A 19,361-nucleotide genomic window follows, 5' to 3' on the forward strand; every position below is an offset into this window, starting at 1 on the left:
GAACCCAAAGACGGCCAGCAAGCCACCATAAGCTAAACAGGGGAAAAGGGCATGAACAGATTCTCCCTCAAAGCCCTCCAAAGGACCCAACCTTGCCCCAACCTTGATCTTGGAATTCTAGCCTCTGGTCCTGTGGAAGAGTAAATTTCGGTCCTTCAAGGGGATACAGAGAGAGCTGATCAGATCCCTGGGGAGAAGTAGGGAGGGGCCGTAGGAGGCAACGATAAACAGTCCAGGAGGGACTGACTGAGAAACTGAAAGCCTCCAGAACACACGGAAATAAAAAAAGGGCAGGCTCTCCACCCACTTCCCCGAGAACACCTGGATGATCCTGTCACAACTGCCTGTGTTTCCCAATAGACAGTGTTTTGTGTGGGAAGGAACTCAGGTCACAGCCTGTGGCCGGGCTGGCCGGGCAGAGGGTGGCAGGGTTATTCTGTGGGTGTTCAAGGGGGAACAGGCTCGGAGGCAGAAGCCTGCCATTCTTCCAAAGTTGTGTAGTTTCGTATCTTACGTTGTTTTAGTTTGTAAACTAACCCTATAGGAATAAGATCATTAAAACTAACAGGGGGAATGATAGAACTCAGGTGTTAAAGAGTTTAGCCTTAATTGATAGACTTAAGTGACTAATGCTTGTGGAAAGCTGTTATTCTAAAATTGTGAAGCTTTTTAAAATTTATATTTTTTATTTAATCTTTATTGTATTTTTCCATCACCGTTTAGTCCCCTTACGATTGCTCCCCTCGGCAACCGCCCCGCTGTGGTTCACATCCGTGAGTCCTTTCTCCTTTTTGCTCAGCCCTGCTGCCCCCTCCCCATCAGCTGTCCTCTGCCCTCCATCGACGAGCCTGTCTCTGTTTTGCTTGTTCATTCAGTTTGTTCCTTAGATTCCACAAATGAGTGAAATCATATGGTATTTGTCTTTCTCTGACTGGCTTATCTCACTTAGCATCCCGTTCTCCAGGTCCATCCCTGCTGTTGCAAAGGATAAAATTTTCTTTTTTTTTTTTCTTTCTTTTTTTTTTTTTTTTTAACGACCGAGTAGAATTCCAATGTGTAAACATCCCGCAGTTGTTTTATCCCCTCATCTATTGATGGATGCTTGGGCTGCTTCTGTATCTCACGATTTTGAATAAAGACTCCTTTCCTTTATCACCTACCTTTGGCTCTGGACTTTTGCCTAGAGGGTGGCAGGCAGCGGGACACCCTGGCTGTTCGTAACAAAGCCACCCTGTGTGCGGTCCTACACCCACCAACCAGACCAGGCTCCTCCTGTTACCCTGCCACCCTTGCCAAGCTCCTGGCACACCTGGAAAAAACCAGGTGTCCCAACAGGACTGGAACAAGGATGGGGCCAGCGCCACATGAGTTTTGTTTTTCAAGAGCTTTTTCCTACGAAGAGAGGGAGGGAGGGCCGACTTTAGAGAGGGCTTCGGGATCACATTTTTAAAAACTTGAGAATCCTGCCCTCCTTGTCTCAGCCCCAATTTAAAGGAAGCACCTGTGAGCCACCTAGAAGGTGCGGCCCCTTTTCCAGTGCCTCCGTGTGTAAGCTGGATTGTGGGCTGCTTGCTGGTCATAAGGTGGATGTCTCATGCTCGAGGATGTAACCTTCAAGTCAAAGGCCACAGATGAACTGGCAACTTTGGGTCAGAGGTCTCCATCCTCAGACTCAGGAAGAACTGCCCAGTTTCTTCCTTACCCTTCTATAATGTGCCTGGGGTCTGCCTTCTGGGTGGGCTCGCAAATAAGGTAGGGGTGGGGGCAGCCTCCCCTGCAAGGTCAGGTTGTACAGGAGGGCCTGCTGTCCCTCGGTCCCTCCCTCCGGCGGCCCTGAAAGGGGACACGGGACTTGACGCCAGGGTGCTGCTTTGTGAGCAAACAATTTGCAGAGGCTGCCAAACTGAGAGTCGGCCGGGACGGCCCTCCCTAAGGTGCCTTGATCACCCGGACCTAGGCAGCAGTCCAGCGGACCGCGGCGTACCCAGAGACGGACACCGAACCCCGGGTCTGGGCTGCAGCCGCGACGCTGGGTGACGCAAACTCGGCGGGTTGCATCAGCCGCGCCCACGTGCTCTGCCCGCCCCTCCGCCCACCGATCCGGCCTCCGATTGGGCCACGTCGGGGCAGTGGCCTCTGCCTCAGCCAACGGGCGGCAGCCACACAGGGTTCCATTAGCGGGGACCGGGTGCGGGCTGACTATAAAGGCGGCGCCAGGAGGGGGCGCGCGCCCCAAAGACGCGAACGGTCGTTGCAGAGCTTGTGGGCGGCGGCGACGCCGACATGGAGGTCGACCCCGAGCCTGTCACCCTGCTGGTGAAGAGCCCCAACCAGCGCCACCGCGACTTGGAGCTGAGCGGCGACCGCAGCTGGAGCGTGGGGCACCTCAAGGCCCACCTGAGCCGCGTCTACCCCGAGCGCCCGGTAAGAGGGGCCCCCGGCGCCCGCTGCCAGCGCTCCCCTCGCTCCGGCCTCCTCGCGTTGCCCCCAGGGATGCCACGTCCGCCTCCCCCTTCCCTGTAGTTTCTGCCTTCGTCCGCCGCCCCTCGGTCTTGGGTACTCACCAGGTCACCTCGTCCAGGGCTGTGGTCCCCCCCTCCCTCCCTATCTCTGAAGGCGTCCCCTCTCCTGGCCCTGTGGCTGTCACTTCCTGGTCCTAGGCCGCCATCGCCCCACTTCCCTGACGGGCTGCCTTCTCCTGTCCCCTCTCCTCTTCCCCAATCCCCACGGCTGTCACCCTCCTGCCCTGCCGCCCCAGACCCCTTTCCCCGACCCCCTAGATCTGGTGTCCAGCCTTAGCCAAGACGCTGAAACAGCAGTTTGACCTTGGGTGAGTCAGTTCACCCTTCAAGCCTCCGTTTCCCCCAAAACTACAGGACGGCTAAGTGTTTCTCAGTAAGATTGCCTCCAACGGATAGAAATAAGAAAAATGCGGCGAAAAGGAGTTCTCTGAGTGCAGCTAGCGTCTCGCTGCGGAGAGGGGGAGGGCAGGTGCCAACCCCAGGCCACTGGGCAGAGAAACATGGTGCTCGCCCAGGCAATGTGCACTTAAGGTCCCACAGCCAGAGCGAGACTTGGCTCTTCCCTTCCCTGTCCACCTCCCGCCCCGGCCCCTCCCTGCCACGCTTGCTCCCTCGACTAGACCAGCCTTTGCTCAGCTCCAGGAGGGAGCAAGTGCACTTTCGGGTGATGAGTGACTTAGAAGGGACACATGCGGAAGGGAGTCTCCTTGAGCCTGAGTTTAAGGCTTTGGTGCCTCAGTTCCGGAGACTTCCTTGCTTTGTTTTGGTTGACACGTCTGTCATTATAACCCTTATCACCGCCCTCCCTCCCATGTGACAGAGGCTGTGCATTGGACCTCCCCGTATTTACTTTCCACTCTAACATTTTGTAAGTGTCAGCAGCGCTCTCCACTGTCCACAAGTGTAATTCTCCACCCCACAGGAGAGGGCATGGGGCGGGAAAGGGTTGGGAAACAGTTCCGCCTTATCTGCAGGGTTGCAGCAGGGCACGTGGTTGCTCAGGGGCCAGGGTGTTTTTGTTTCATGTTTGTTCAATGTCACGTGTAGAAGAGTGTGCCTTCGTAGGTGTTCTTTTGAAATTTGCCCGTTAATTTGCATCCACCTGGGGGCGCAGCAGTTTTACCACAGCTGCTACCAAGAAAGCAGGTGCCTGTGTTGCTGTAAGAATGGCTGTTAGGTACACAAATTGGCAAAGCAGGTGTTGCCCAGAGTTGCATCATTTGGAGAAGGGCTTTCCTAAGGGCTTCCTTGGGCAAGGATTATCACCCCCGTGGAATCCGAAGACCCCGAAGTTGTCCGTGACAGGCCTCCCAGGTGTGCAGATTCGGGTTTCAAAGTTTCAACAGGGGAGTACTCATTTGTTTTTTTAACGTGAGAAGCCTTACTTTATGACAGTTTGCTTACTATTTAATTTTTTATCTAATTGGCCTTCTGGGTGAAAACACAGTGTCAACATAGGCCTTTAACAGGGAAAACAATCTAAATGGCAGGCAGCTGTGGTTTTCAAACCTTTTCCAGAGTGGAACTTTTTCACATAATTCAGGACCCACCTCTGCAACAGCATTTTACAAAATCACGTGCGTAGATAGCATTTACCGATAAAGTCAATCGGGGGGGAATGGTGGTGAACACATTTTTGCTGCACAGCTGGAGAAACCCGATTCAAATAGGTGCGGTTATTGTTTACTTTGCCTTAAACCACCTGCTTTATAATCTTGGGCTACTTGGCAGGAGCAGCTCGATTCCAAGTGTTGCATCATTGGTTATTCTGGCGAGAGCAGGTTGACAAGTCGGGGCGGGGCGGGGGCATCGTCAGGTGCCCTGACTTTCACGTTTGAGGCCATTGTCTTTATGCACAGTTTGTTAAACTGTGCATAAAAATTAAAAATAGAATTTTAAAAGTGAGATTGGTATAAAAGGAGGTGGAGTCCCAGTGGTTTTCAAATCACTGGGCGGGAGAAGAGGGATTGGCATCTGGACTCTGGCAGGTCAGTCTCAGACCTTCCTCCTTAAAACAGAGATGCTGACACTCACAGGGCTGTTGTCAGTGTCTCTTTGGGGGCCTAGGTTTGGAATCGCTTCGTGTGACTCTGGGATAATAGTAGGTGGCTTTGGTGGAGGCTGACTTTGGGAGTGCTTTGAACTTCCTCTGAAACAAAACGTAAGTGTGGACGTCGCGTGCTGTGGGAGCCCCCCCCCCCCATCGGATGGGTGTTTGTAGTGGCAGAAGGCGGTTTTCCAGAGACGTAAGTCAAGCAGGCTGCTGTCCCTTTGGGGAGTGGAGATAATGTGCCACCCTAACTTGATTTACGTGTTAGAGACCAGTTTAAACTTTAGCACGTTCTTAAGGAAAGTTCTGTATATGGGCCTTTGAAGAAATGTTTTCCTGTGATGCTGGGGAAAAAAACAAATTTAAATTATTTGTCTAAAGCAGTCTTCTGTGTATGGGAACTTGCGGGGTTAAGTGCTGACTCTGCCTCTCTTTCTTTCCATGACAAGCGTCCGGAGGACCAGAGGTTAATTTATTCTGGGAAGCTGTTATTGGATAACCAGTGTCTCAGGGACCTGCTTCCAAAGGTACATCTTTTAAATATTAACTTGGGAATGTTTTGAAGCTCTTACCGGGGGGATTCAGGTCCTAAAGTACCTCCCTGTGACTTTTAGCAGGAAACCCGGCACGTTCTGCATTTGGTGTGCAATGTGAAGAGTCCTTCCAAAATGCCAGAAACCAGCGGGAAGGTATGTCCCCTTTGTCGTGAGTATAATAACCTGTGTCATTCAGACTCGTAAGGCAGGAAGAAAGGAAGTTGGATAAAACTCTTGAGAGATTTTATAGCCTTTGTGGCGTCATGTTTTGTTTCTTCCCGGGCAAGAACTGGGAATTAGAAACTGTTATCAACACAAGTGAGGGTTTACTATAACAAGAGGAGACAATTCCATTACTGTTGGAGTAGACAGGTAGAGTTCCAGCCACCGTGTCTTCTGGGATACGATTTGACCTACGATGGCTGTGTATCCAGATCACCGAACTAACAAGACACTCTAAAATGAGCTTTTATTGACGGTAGCGCATAATTTTCTTCTAAGGAGCTATTAATTTTTATAGAGTAAAAAAGTGAATATAGCTTCTTTGCAAAGGTTCATTGTGATTTAGTTGGATAAGAAAAGGCGAGTCTCTATCATGTGATCCTTAAAGACATCATCGGGGTTTTTTTGTTTGTTTTTTAAGATTGTATTTATTTTTTTAGAGAGACAGAAAGGGAGGGAGAAAGAAAGGGAGGAAAAACAGCAATGTGCGAGAGAAACACCGATTGGTTGCCTCTCGCACGCCCCCATCAGGGGACCTGGCCTACGACCCAGGCATGTGCCCTGACTGGGGACCAAACTGGTGATCTTTGGGTTCGCAGGCCTGCGCTCAACCCACTGAGCCACACCAGCCAGGGCAAGTGACAGTCAAAATCGTTTCTTTTCCATTTCACAGTATTGACTGAAATATACAGTATTAATAAATGTGGCGACACGTGCTAACTCGGCCTTGCATCTGCATTTCCCAAAACATCTCAACATAGCTCAGGAAATTCTTTGCTTTAGGTTGCTGGCTGGGTTGTATTTATAAATCTTGTTGGTCAAATTTAATTTCTTGACTTAGTAAAAGTAGCCATAAGATACACAGAGCATGAATTATTAAGAAGCTTCTTAGCAATGATAACTTCATTGGAAGCTTTTAATAAATGGATTAGCATAGTTACTCAAGGAAACATTATGAATGAAATATTTATATATTGAAATATGTATTGAAATTGTGTTGAACAAATTTCAGAAATTTTTTCACACAGCATTGTATCTGTTGAAGCTAGGCATGGTCAGGGGTCCAAGTGGGGGACATCAGTCATTGACAGCAGAATAGTTCTCGTAGTTGATTTCAGCCAGTTGCAGCGGACCCTTTGTTCTCACGTTTCTGTCCCGTTTACTTAGGTCGCTGAACCCACAGAGCAGCCCGCTGGTCCTAATCAGGCGCAGCACCCTGGGGAGGCCTCCGGGGAAGGGCTGAGGCCAAGGGAGGCCCTTCGGCACCTGTCTCCGTCTGGATGGGAGAGCATCTCCAGGTGAGCGTCCCACGCAAGGACCAGGTCTATACCACGTGAATGCACAGCATTTGCGGCAGTTTAAGAATAAGGCGTGTTTACATTATGTAGTCGTAGAACTTCAAAAGGTACAAAGTGTTGCTTTATAAGGGTTTCACTTTAAAGATCTTTTATATGTTTAACTTTTCCTACTACACAGCCTTTTGGGAACATACAAAAAAGCAGAGACATATATGCATTGAAAGGCATCTCCCCTTCTGCGCGGCTGGGCTGGCCGGGCTGGCCGGGCTGGCCTCAGGGCAGGAGATCAGTGCGGCGCCTGTGCTGGGTGGCTGGTCGTGACGCTGGGTGGCAGGCGGGGAAGGGGCTGTTTTAAGCGATGCTCTGCCAAGGACTGTGCTGGTGGCACCAGGAAGAAAGGCCATTTTCTGGAGAGCGGTAAAAGAGCGTTTTCCTTTCGAGCAAAAGCCAGAAGTGACAAAGGCACAGATATTTGGAACTCATAGCTCTTGGGGTACCTTGTTATAAAAGCTCCTAGTTTTTAATACGTGATGATTGATAAATCCAGGTGTATGAGGAATGAGGAGTTTCTTAAAGGTTTTTTTTAATTAATGGGAATTTCAAATATACACAAAAGTAGAGGGAACTGTATAAAGAGTCACCCCATAACCATCACCCAGGCCCAATAATGATCCAAGTGTTGCCACACTCATTCCATCTATTCTGTTCCCTTTTTTTCTCCAGAAGATTTAAAAGTTATTTCTAGACCTCATGTCGTTTCAGCCCCTACATACTCAATATGTCTCCGTAAAAAACCTTTTTTTATTTTTTAAAATATTTTATTTTCAGAGAGAGGGGAAGGGAGGGAGAAAGAAAGGGAAAGAGACATCGATGTGCAAGAGAAACACCTCTCGGTTGTCCCTCACACACCCCCAACTAAGGACCTGGCCCACAACCCAGACATATCTTGACCAGGACTCGAACCAGTGACCTTTTGGTTCCCAGGCTGCCGCCTGATCCAATGAGCCCCACAACCAGGACAATCATAAAAACCTGTTAGTTTCCTTGCCTGTCTGCAGTGCTGTCATCATCAGAGCTGACGAAAGCACTTTGTTATCCTCTTGTTTTCACACACTGTAATTTTTAATTAAAAACAGCATCACACCAAGACCTATTTGTATTGGAAATACTCTGGGTATGGAGTTTGGTTAAAAGACTGTCAACATGTAAATTGTTGATTAGATAGAAACACTTAAAACTGCTTCCCTTCTTCTGACTATACAGCTTGAGAATTGAGGCCCATGTCTGACTGCTGTGAATTTCACTGGAATAAAACTTGATGGTTCCACTCAACAAATATTTATTGAGCAGCCAGTGCACGTAACTTTGTTTAAGGAAGAAACGAGTTGCCCAGCAGAGACGACCCCTTAATCACCTCCTGATCCTCCCGCAGTTCTCTTAGTTTCCATTCCGTGAGCGGGGCTCCCTGTGCACAGCCCACAAAGCCACCGACGGCTCCCATGCCCTGGCCTCGGAGGTTTAAGGTTGAGTTGCGTGATAGAAAAATGAGTTTGTTTAGTGTCAGACAGCTCTCAAATCCAGCCCTGCTACTTCCTAGCTCAGTGTTTCCTTGTGCATACAAGTCTCTGGTCTTCCCTGAGCTGCACTTGGGGCTCCCCTCTGTGAAGCTGAGGAGAGCTCCCTCCCCATGAGGCTGTCAGGGATCGGCCCAGCAGCTGGTACAGGGCACAGTGGCCAGTGAGCAAGTGTGGCGAGGCCACCTGCACACATCGCTGACCCCTGCACAGAGTCGGGTGCAGAGGCAGGGGAGAAGTGGGTATTGGGAAGGGTGGGGAATTTCCTCAGGAAAGGCTTTGGGAGGAAGTGGCTTTTGAGAGCTGCTTTCTAAAGGATGAGCAGTGGATTTAGACCTGCCGTGAGACTCGGCAAGCCATAAATGGGGTGGGAATCCACTTAGCCTGAGGAAGTCCAGCTTGTTTGTACATTATGGTGGCGGCACGGTGACAACCCAGCGCTGGCACGGGCTCTTGTGTTCTCCGGGGGTCGCGTAGGAGGGCTTCGTCAGCCAGCCCTTTCTGTGCTCGAGCTACACAGTCCTTTAAACTCAGTCCTCACTTATCTGTACTAAACCAACTCAAAATGTGCATTTAAAACCATCTCTCCTAGGCCTGAGGCTGCCCAGCTGGCGTTCCAAAGCCTGGGGCCCGGCTTCTCGGGCTACGCGACCTACGGGTGGCTGCAGCTCTCCTGGTTCCAGCAGATCTACGCCCGGCAGTACTACATGCAGTAGTGAGTCCTTCCCCGCCACGTTGGGGGCAGCCAGGGTGCCCGGGAACAGGGGTGACCCATCCGTGTTGCCTAGACAGTTAGGGGTGCTCACCCGCTTGTGCAGAGCCCTCCTCTGGTTCTGTGGGTGGAGGAGAATGGAAGTGAGAAGTGCTGGCTAATCTGTGTATTGACGCAGGGGTGCTGGCGTCTGATACGTGGTCTGGGACTTCACATAGAAGACATTACTTCCTTTTCAATATGTGGGATCTTTAAAGTTTTGTGAAAATTTTAATTTGCTACGGCACTATACTCTTACAGTGACCGGGATGCTTCATTCCAGGCAAAGTTTATCATGTTGCTTCTAGGAGCAGGAAAGGCATGTATAGGTATGACTCTTAGTAACGAAGTTCTTCACTAAGTGAAAGAAAAAATTGTTTGTATGGCCCATTTATAATTCTTCACAGTAAAAGACTCCTGTGTAAATAAGGTGACAAGAACCACCGTCTTCACGGTGCTCTGCTCTCAACCATATCTGCCTTTGTCACTCCTGTTTTAGCTTAGCGGCCACTGCTGCATCGAGGACTTTTGTTCCCTCGCCAAGTGCACAAGAGATCCCTGTGGTCTCCGCGCCTGCTCCAACTCCTATTCACAACCAGTTTCCAGCTGAAAACCAGCCAGCCAATCAGAACGCTGCTCCTCAAGTGGTGGTTAATCCCGGGGCCAATCAGAACTTGCGGATGAATGCCCAAGGTGGCCCTATCGTGGAAGAAGATGATGAGATAAATCGCGATTGGTTGGACTGGACCTATTCGGCAGCAACGTTTTCCGTTTTCCTCAGTATCCTCTACTTCTACTCCTCCCTGAGCAGGTTCCTCATGGTCATGGGAGCCACCGTGGTTATGTACCTGTAAGCAGATGATTCGCTCTCCTTTTTTTCCCCTTAGTCCAAATCACACTTTACAGCGGCAACTCCAGCACTTACTGAGCACATACTATGTGCCGGGTGCTGTGTAGGTGGCTGGGTGTATGATGGTGAATAATCCCACCCCTGTAAGAACCTGACAGGCGGGTGAGAAAGCCTCGGGGACGGTGCGATAGGACGTCCTGGCAGATGGGCTTTGCTGGGAGCTTCTAACGGATGCTGCTCTGATTCCGGGAGGGGAGTGAAGGGGACTGATGAGAAGACCTTAAATTCTGGGGTAAATCCCATTGTGATGTTAGCTAAGATGGACTTCTGTGTGCTTCCTTTGAAGGCATCACGTTGGGTGGTTTCCGTTTAGACAGAGGCCGGTCCAGAACTTTCCGAATGATGGTCCCCTTCAGGAAGCTGTAAATCAGGACCCCAACAATAACCTACAGGTACGCAGCTTCCCATGAAGCCGGCCATGTGAGAGCCAGGCTTCAAAGTCCTTTGCCTTTGAATAGCCCGTCTTGTGGTTCCTCGTTCTATTAGGCTAACTGTCTCAAGATGTTTTCCAATTTATTCTTAGAACAGTAGCTATTTTTAAAAGAATAAATATGTCATAGCATCTATCAAGTATTTTATCATGTGGCAATTTGCATTTTGGAATATTGAAATAATTCTTTTAAGCTCACGCTTCTGAGTGTTCAGTGGTCTGTAACAGTGTGTTAATGCCGTGGGCAGCGCTAGTGGATAGTTATTCTAATTGAGGATTAAGAGCATAATCATGTCTCACAGAACTGATTTTCTGAAAAAGAGCATACAGAAATAGAATTTTTATAAGGCACTTTAGTGCATAATTCTAGAGGATATTCTTTTGTAATATAAATTGGCACACTAGTATCTGTTTTGGAACCCTGGGTTTCCGTGTTTAGTTTTTTTTAACTCGCGGCATTGCCTGAAGTGGAAGAATATCTGTATTTATTGGCAAAGTTAATCCAATAACTTGTTGAACGGTAGCTGAAGATCTGGTTACTTCATCTGTTTTGATACTTGCTGCTGGGAATAGCCAAAGCCACGAGCCTGTCACCAGCGTGGCTGCGCTCTGGAGACGGAGAGACTCCGGCCAGCACAGCGTTCCCTGGGGTCCTGCCGGCTGGCTGCTTCGCCTGTGGTGCGGGCCCAGGAGTTGCTCTGCCATTGCGCAACGTTACTTGGCATTTGTCACGGTCCTTACTGTTTTCTCATTGTGTTTCATTACCTGCAGGAAGGCCCCAATCCTGAAATGGAAGACCCCAACCACCTCCCTCCAGACAGGGATGTACCAGGTGGCCAGCAGACCAGCCCCTCATTTATGAGCACAGCGTGGCTCGTCTTCAAGACTTTCTTTGCCTCTCTCCTTCCGGAAGGCCCGCCAGCCATAGCAAACTGATGCTGTTTGTTCTCTGGCTGCCGGAGGCTTGGACACACATGGACTGGGTCACTTGACTCCAGCTAGATTTCCTCACCTGCACACGGCAGTGGCGCAGAACTAGTAGAAGAATCAATAAAGGACGACAGTATGCTTTTGTGATCAAGCAAAAGCAGAAAATAAGACGTGAAGCCATGATACAAATTGATGAACAAAATAATGCCCAAGGCTTCTCATGTCTTTATTTTGAAGAGCTTTAATATATACTGTATGTAGTTTAATAGGCATTGTAAATAGAAGGCATTAGTGTCGCATGCTTATGCCTGAGGAACTTTTCCGGATGTGTGTGTCTGCATGTGTGTTTGTACATAGACGTCATAGAGGCAGAAGTGGTTCTGCTGGTACGATTTGATTCCTGTTGGAATGTTCAAATTACACTAAGTGTACTACTTTATATAATCAATGAAATTGCTAGACATGTTTTAGCAGGACTTTTCTAGGAAAGACTTCTGTATAATTGCTTTTTAAAATGCACAGCTTTACTCTCAACCAAGGGGAAATTTGCAGAGGTGAAGGCCTTTGCTGGGTTTTTTGTTCAATAAAGTTTTATTATGAATGATTCTGGCAGAGACTCTTAGCAGTTTATTCCGAGTCCGTTGTCCCTGAATGCTCAGCATCGAGGTGCTGAGTTTTAAGAAACCTGAATGTTTTGCTGCTTTTTATAAAAGGATGTTGGTACTAATGAAGAATGATAAGGTAAGGCCATGAAAGTTTTAATTTACTAAGAATATATTGGGTTGGCCAAAAAGTCCATTTAGTATTTTCCATAAAATAAACGACATTTTTTTCACTTTCACCAATCACTATTGATTTGGATATTTTGAGTATGCCGGCTGCCTCCCACTATTGGCTCCCAGTGGGCAGAGGCCAGGGGTGCTGCCAAACATCTTCCAATGCATGAGACAGCCCACAGCAAACAATGACTTGGTTAGAATGTCAACAGCACCAAGAAACTTCTCAAACCACTTTTGACATGTTTGATCAGCCACAGCGCCTTCTCCATATACTGCAGAAATATTTTTTTGCATTTCCGTTGCATTTTACCTTTTTTTGAAATAATAAAGCATAATATGCTGAAAGTGTTGTTTTCTTCCATTCTCATACTAAAATGGCTGCACAAAAATTCATCAACTTTGATTTTTTTTTTTTTAAATGCATGTTGATACGACAGCTGTCACAGTACATCCAACAAAACTATTTCCAATGAAGTTAAAGACACCTAAGCATTGCTAGAGCCACCTTACGGAAAAAACCCCGAACTTTTTGGCCAACCCGATATTTGTGTTTGCCCCATTCCCTGATTTAAATAGTACTGGCTTGCCCTGGCTGGTGTGGCTCAGGGGATTGAGCAATGGCCTGCGAACCAAAAGGTTTTGGGTTCGATTCCCAGTCAGGGCACATGCCTGGGTTGTGGACTGGATCCCTAGTGGGGGGTGTACGAGAGGCAACCGATCAGTGTTTCTCTTGTGCACGTCACACATCTGGTGTCTGTCCCCCTCTCTTCCTCCCTCCCCCTCTCTCTGAAAATAAAATCTTTATAAATAGCACTGGCTTACATAGTAACTTATCAAAGTTAAATTACCCAATTTAAAGTTAGTGGCACTAAGTATCTTCCACCTTGGCAATTCTGAAGTAATTTTAACTGCTCAAATGTGCTGAACTGTGGTGATTTTCTTTTTTTAAATCCTCACCTGAGGACATTTTTTCATTGCTTCAGAGAGCGAGACAGAGAGAAACACTGATGTGAGAAACATCGATTGGTTGCCTTCTCGGAGGCGCCCTGACTGGAGATAGAACAGCAACGTGGTTATGCGCCCTGACCAGCTTGACCTCCTGCTTACAGGACAACGCTCCAACCAACTGAGCCACACTGGCCAGGGCTGAGCTTTGTGATTTTAATCCTTTTGTTAATTACTGATTTTGAGACTATAATTTTTTTTTTAAGATTTTATTTTTTTATTTTTAGAGGAGAAGAGGGAGAAAGATATCAATGTGTGAGAGAGACATTGATGGCCAGTCATGTGCCCTGGCCAGGAATCAAACAGGTGACCTTTCTGTTTGAGAGACAATGCTCAACCCACCAAGTCACACCTGCAGGGCAAAACTAACCTTAAAAGCAAACTCCTGTGCGTTCTGCACATGGATAATGCTCTGGGGAGAATGCCAAAGGCCTGGACGGTGTTGCACTTGGCAAAGTCAATCAGCTTATAACATGGTTGTGACCATTTAATCATCACTGAAAACATTACATTGAGTAAACACTCATTAAGGAATTCATGACAAGGTGCTGCATAGATGCAAAGGTATTTGACATACGATTGTGTTTTTAAAAGCCAACAGAGATAATTATGTAAGGAGTTAAATGGCATAAAGATTTAACTAGCACAGTACCCCTGGAACAGAGAACTACCAGGAGGCAATGATTGTTGACAAGGATGAAGGCAAAATTCGCTTGAAGGAGGAAATAGCTTGGGGTGGGAGGCTCTGGACTTTCAGAAGTGAGGTCACTTAGAAATGTCTTATTTATGGTCAGAAGTGACAGCCTTGAGAAGCTGGAGAGAAGGGTCACAGTAAAAACAAATGTCACAGATGATACTTGCATCTCCTGCCAGGAAGCAGGATTCTTGACATGCTTGGTGATTTATGAAAGTGACCATTTAGAGTTCATACTCAGGCTTTTTTTTTTTTTTTTTAGCAAAATAAAATGCCTAAATTTACCACATACGTGTGTATGGAAGCCCTGCATGCATGTGAGAGAAATCCCCCACCCCCACACGCAGGAGAGGTTCAGAGACAGGGGGACTGAGGAATACAAGACACCCTGAGCTCGAGATGGAGCCATACACCTTGGGGGCTTCAGAGGGTCATTGCGGGATCATACAAAGAACAGATGAGTTTGAGTATTTTATATAGAAGTTTGTCTAGCCCTATAGGAAGGTGAAAAGAAGTTAGTTATCTCTGATAACCTCTTATGGGCAAGGGCGCTCATTCAAGTTCTTCTAGGTATTTAAAGGGGAGGAGAAGGGGGAAGTTTCTCTTGAGCCTCTGCTCAAGTTGCCTTCAGCTCAAAAGAGTCTGCATACCTCGGAGGCCTGTCTTAGGGTGACTAGCACTGAATCCCCAGAGTTCTCTCCTGTGAAACATCCGGAAGTTTTGATTTCCAGAAGTTGGGGTGGTAGGTGGTTCTATACCTCATTAAACCAGTCGCAGCTGTGAGGAAAGTTCAGGTTGGGTAAAGCTGCGTCCCGTGTCTGGAGGCAGTGGCGCTGGTGGGCTCCCTCATTGCCCATGAGGCAGAAACCGGGCGTCTCCTAGGAGGCATCTCTATGGAAACACAAGAAAATTGAAGGCTCCTCACCGGAGCGGACTGTGATAGCGATTTCCGAGTCCTGAAGCAGGCAGCGAGAACGACTCTGGTGATTTAACCCTGAGGCGTTTCAGAAGGGCCCCCGATGACTCATATTTGCAGGAATTCCACGGGGGTTTCTGGAACATTTGGAACACATATAAATATAGCATAATTATTTCCTTATTTACAAAGCTTCCCCTGTAATTTGAGCATACTAAACAGACCTCATTTGTTTAGTATCTCTCTTTAGTAAGGAGAGAGAACAAATCGCTTGAGATGTTCAGGGGCCCTTGTGAAATACCTCCAGGTTATTTCCAGGTTAAGAGTCATTTGTAATTTAAATTTTGGCAAGTTTGTCAAAATACGTCAGAAGGGTTGGACATTTGACTAAACAGGATCATAAACTGTTATGAAGCAACACTTAATCATCCATTTCACCAAAGTGATAATGGATTTCAAACACAGATACAGAACTTTACATAAATGTTCGCATGACTTAGGTCTCACTATTGAGGAGATTCAGTTTTCTTAAGTAATCAAGGACCCGGTTAAGACAACATAAAACAGGAAATTATTTTGATAAAACACAGCATCTTTGCTTTCTGGGCAGAAAACCTCTTCATAATATCAGTAGCAGACCAACAGTCTTTTTTAACAGAGAAAGTGCCAAACTTTTGCATCGGTTCACTTTTGATATTCAACTTCAGTTTTAAAATTTATTTCAGTTTCACTCAGCTTGACCTCGCATGCAACTTCCTTCTGCAAGGTTCCTTGTTCCTCTGCTTTCCACAGCTTCCTGTGTCCCGTTTGGACACGCTCTCGTTCTCTCGTGCACTCAGAAGTGATCAGGACAAAATTGCCTCACTCCCCTTAACAAAACACATCTCTGTATCTCATACCATGCCATGCCAAGGCCCTTCCACTGTCCTGGGTGGAAAAGGCTAATTCATTTCAGGGGAGGGGAGGTCACCATTTGGCGAGGGGCCTGGAACCCCAGGCAGCTGGCGGCACCTGTCTCTGGTTTCTGCAGGAATCAGTCCTCTCTCTGGGATGTCAGGTTGTGAGGATTATATCCCACATTCCATTGACCCAAAATAGGTCTAGGAAGGTGCTCCCGAGGACAGCTGACAAGTTTTCAGGTTGGCCCAAGCCCCACTAGGACAGAGGGGGACCCTTCAGGCAACAAACAGATGAGGCCTAAGACACCCGGCGGGGTGGACATGGCAGAAATATCAATGCTTCCACAACAGCTACTAACACAGTATAATAATGCACAGCATTCTTCTATTAATACTTAGGAAAGTATTGCTTTGGATCTTCATTATTTTTTTTTTTAAGATTTTACTTATTTAATTATTTTAGAGGGAGGGGAAGGGAGAGAGAAAGAGAGGGAGAGAAACATCGATTGATCGGCTGTGCCTTGCAGAGCCCCCGACCGGGGACCAGGCTCGCAGCCCAGGCATGTGCCCTAGCTGGGACTTCAAACCCGCAACCTTTCAGTGTGCAGGACGATGTCCGCCCGACTGAGCCACATCAGTCAGGGCTGGATCTTTATTATTAAATGGGAATTAGATAGCTAAGAATGAACAACAACAACAAAATCCCCCCATTTCATCTCCGGCCATAGCTGCTTATTAAGTCTGCATTTTCCAGGTTTTTTTGTTTTTGTTTTCAGTCTTAGTTCTATAGGCGAAGACTTCCCGACATGAACTCGTGGTCATACAAACTTGGAAACCTCAGGTTCAGCCCGGTTCATGGGCTTCTTCACTGTAAGACTTCCAGGGCCTCTAACAGGCTGATGTGCCTCAAGGGGGCACGTGGCCGGGTCTGCAGCCTCTCCCTGCTGCGGCGGGGAGGAGGCAAATACAAGTAACTTACTGAGAAGACCTCACTGGGCAAGCTAAGCAGCAAACAGATACTTGGTTAGAGGTAAGATTTTACGTAATAACAATGGAGGTCAACATTCCTTATGCAGCCAAAAGAGGGATGAGAAGCCACACACGTCTGCAGTTTGACAAGGGAGAGCTTGCAGGTCTGTAGAAGTAGCCTTCACACCTGTTGCTAAGGAAGGTAGCCCTTTATCTGAAGAACTGTTGCGGCCCCCTTGAGGTGCTTACCTTGAAAGACACTGCTATGTCTTCTCAGGACCTACTCCCGCCCCACCCTCCCTGCTGTGCTCTGCCCCACAGGAAAGGCACCGCGCTCCCCGTTCATGCCAACATCGGGGGCATGCGTGCGAGCGGATATGAAGGGTGTGGGGGAACGCGGGAAGGAACGTAAAGTTGGATCAGGCAGAGCGTGTCCACTCAGGCCCATAAGCAGAAGCTCTGGAATTACTGAGTGAGTGCGAGGAGGTACGGTTGTGACAGTTTGGTGGGCGGTGGGCGGAGACCTAGGCTAAACAGTGGTCTCCGCTTACACGATGCTGACATGCCAAGCAAGCCTGGCACGCAGAAGAGGAAGTCCTTGGAAGGCTCAGGGAGATGGGAAGGTCAGAGCGGGTGTACAACCTACGGTCACACCCCTGTCCTGGGAGGGTCCGGAGGACGCACACTGACTATGACTGAGAAATAAATGACGGAGGGGGGGCCTGGCACCCCTGCAGGGCCCTGTATTACTCATGTCTGTGGGCAGACAGTACAGTGGGACATTGTGCCACTTAACCGCTATCCCTCAATGCAATGGGATAATGGGTCCCAGAATGGCAGGGACCAAGTGCTACGTAGCACTTAGTCACCAAAGACAAGGCGGCCGTGGTTACCGTAAGGGGCCGCGGCGCTGAAAGAGAAATCAGAATGGTCTGACCCGCAGAGACCTGTGGCACTGGCTAGCTGCTCATGGTGTTGTTCCCTTGGAAAGAAAGAAACAGACAGTCCACTCCTGTCTCATTTGATCTGGTTCGACAGCCAAGTCCTCAGGCGAGCGAATGGAGCTCTCACCTGAATCACCAAAACAGAGGACTATGCCTCCTCCATCGGCTCCCAGACAGATGCCAGTTTACGGATTCAGAACCCCCTGAATGAAGAGGGCTGGGTCCCTCTGAGGAAGGACGCTGCACCCCTGGGGAAAAAACTGCGTCCTATAATATGTCTCCCAGCATTCCCCCGAAGGAGCCTACAGCTTTTCAGCAGGTGACTGTGCACTGGGAAGAAGGAAACAGTCGGCCCTTTCAGGGGTCCCTCCAGGCTGGCTCTAAGGTGACATTCACCCTCGGAGACCCAGAACATAGCTGTGGCCCAGCGGTCGGAGCAGAAACATAAGGAGGTCAGCCGATCAATGGCACGTTAGCTCCGGTTCATCCCTCCCTGAGTCCGGTGGGCCCCTGAACACATCCTATAGGAGGGCATGCCCCCAGTTCCAGAATCCATAATTGGAATAGACAGACTCAGTAATGGGCAGGACCCCCACATTTGCCCCCTGGCCTGTGGCGTGAGGGGCGTTATGGTGGAAAAGGCCAAGTGGAAGTCACTAGAATTGCCTCTACGGAGGAAAAGAGGCCATCAAAAGCTATACTCCGTCCCTGGTGGGCCTCCAGGGATTAGTGCCACCAACAGGAACGTGAAAGACGCAGGGGCGGCGATTTCCACATCTCTCCTTGACTCTCCTATTCGGCCCATGCAGAAGACAGATGCGTCTTGGAAAGCGACAGTGGAGGATCATCAGTTTTACCAGGCGCAGACGTTGGCCAGCTGCCCCAGGCCAGCCCTGGCTTGTGGCGGCCCCGCTCTGATTTCTGCCTCCACACCCACGTGGCCTTCTTCCCTCTCTTTCTGTGTCTCTGTGTCCTCACATGACCTTGTAAGGACACTGGCATTCGATTTGCACCCGCAAAAATTTCATTTCCAAGTACGGTCACGTTCTGAGGTTCTGCGATGGACATAAGTTTTAGGAAACACAATTCAATCCACAGGAGGGAGAGATGACTCCACTGAGAGACACAGGAACGGTTCCGTTGAACTGGAAGCTAAGGCTGCCGTCTGGCTCCTTGGACTTGTCAACAGGCAAAGAAGGGCATTACTCTATTGGCCGGGGTGATTATCAAGAGGAAATGGGCTGCTTCTACACAACGAAGATAAGGAAGAGGATGTCTGAAATCCAGGAGAACCTCCAGGATGCCACTTAGGGCTCCCATACCCTGTGATTAAAGTCCATGCAAAACCACAACAAGCCCATTAAGGCAGGGTGACTCGGCCCAGGCTTCCCAGGAATGAAGGTCTGCCCACCCCACCAGCTGGGGGACCATGACAGCTGAGATGTTTGCTGAGGGCATGCGATGGGCAGTGGAAGGAGACAGAGGATTTAAGCTGCAGCAGTGCAGGGAGAAGAGTGACCGCCACTGTCCTCCCCTGGGAAAAGAGTCAGCGTGGTTTGGGTCTCACGCAGGCTGGCTGCACCACCTGAGCTGGAAGCGTGACTTTGTGATTGTCTCTATCCGGAGAGGGAGTGTGGTTTAAGAACCTGTGCTGGGTACCAAGTCGACCAACGGCAAACTGTGGTCGTTAGCTTTATGCGTCAACTTGGCTGGGCCCGGTTATGCAATCAAACAAGGAGGTGTAGCTGGGAAGGTAGTTTGCAGATGTGATTCATCCACAATCAGTGGACTTTCAGTAAAGGAGATCGTCCTTGATAAGCTGCGTGGACCTCACCGGCCAGCAGAAAGGTCTGCAGGGCAACGGTGAGGCTTCCCTGAGGAAGAAGCAGCCACGCCCATGGGCCACAGCACCAGCTTCCCAAGACTTTCCAG

At 48.7% G+C, this 19,361-nt stretch overlaps 1 protein-coding gene across 1 annotated transcript; it reads left to right on the forward strand.

Moving 5' to 3' along the window:
• The first annotated feature begins 2,222 nt into the window (after nucleotides 1-2,222).
• On the forward strand, nucleotides 2,223-11,832 carry HERPUD1 (homocysteine inducible ER protein with ubiquitin like domain 1). Its single transcript, XM_054570357.1, has 8 exons — nucleotides 2,223-2,424; nucleotides 5,022-5,099; nucleotides 5,187-5,261; nucleotides 6,498-6,628; nucleotides 8,795-8,917; nucleotides 9,453-9,803; nucleotides 10,150-10,255; nucleotides 11,065-11,832. The coding sequence occupies exons 1-8, from the start codon at nucleotides 2,284-2,286 to the stop codon at nucleotides 11,227-11,229; spliced, it is 1,170 nt and encodes a 389-aa protein (XP_054426332.1). The 5' UTR covers nucleotides 2,223-2,283; the 3' UTR covers nucleotides 11,230-11,832.
• The last annotated feature ends 7,529 nt before the right edge of the window (nucleotides 11,833-19,361 follow it).

This window comes from Pteronotus mesoamericanus, unplaced genomic scaffold (genome assembly GCF_021234165.1).
Source record: "Pteronotus mesoamericanus isolate MK-2021 breed Mesoamerican mustached bat unplaced genomic scaffold, CSHL_Meso_final contig_202, whole genome shotgun sequence".
NCBI classification, from domain to species: domain Eukaryota; kingdom Metazoa; phylum Chordata; class Mammalia; order Chiroptera; family Mormoopidae; genus Pteronotus; species Pteronotus mesoamericanus.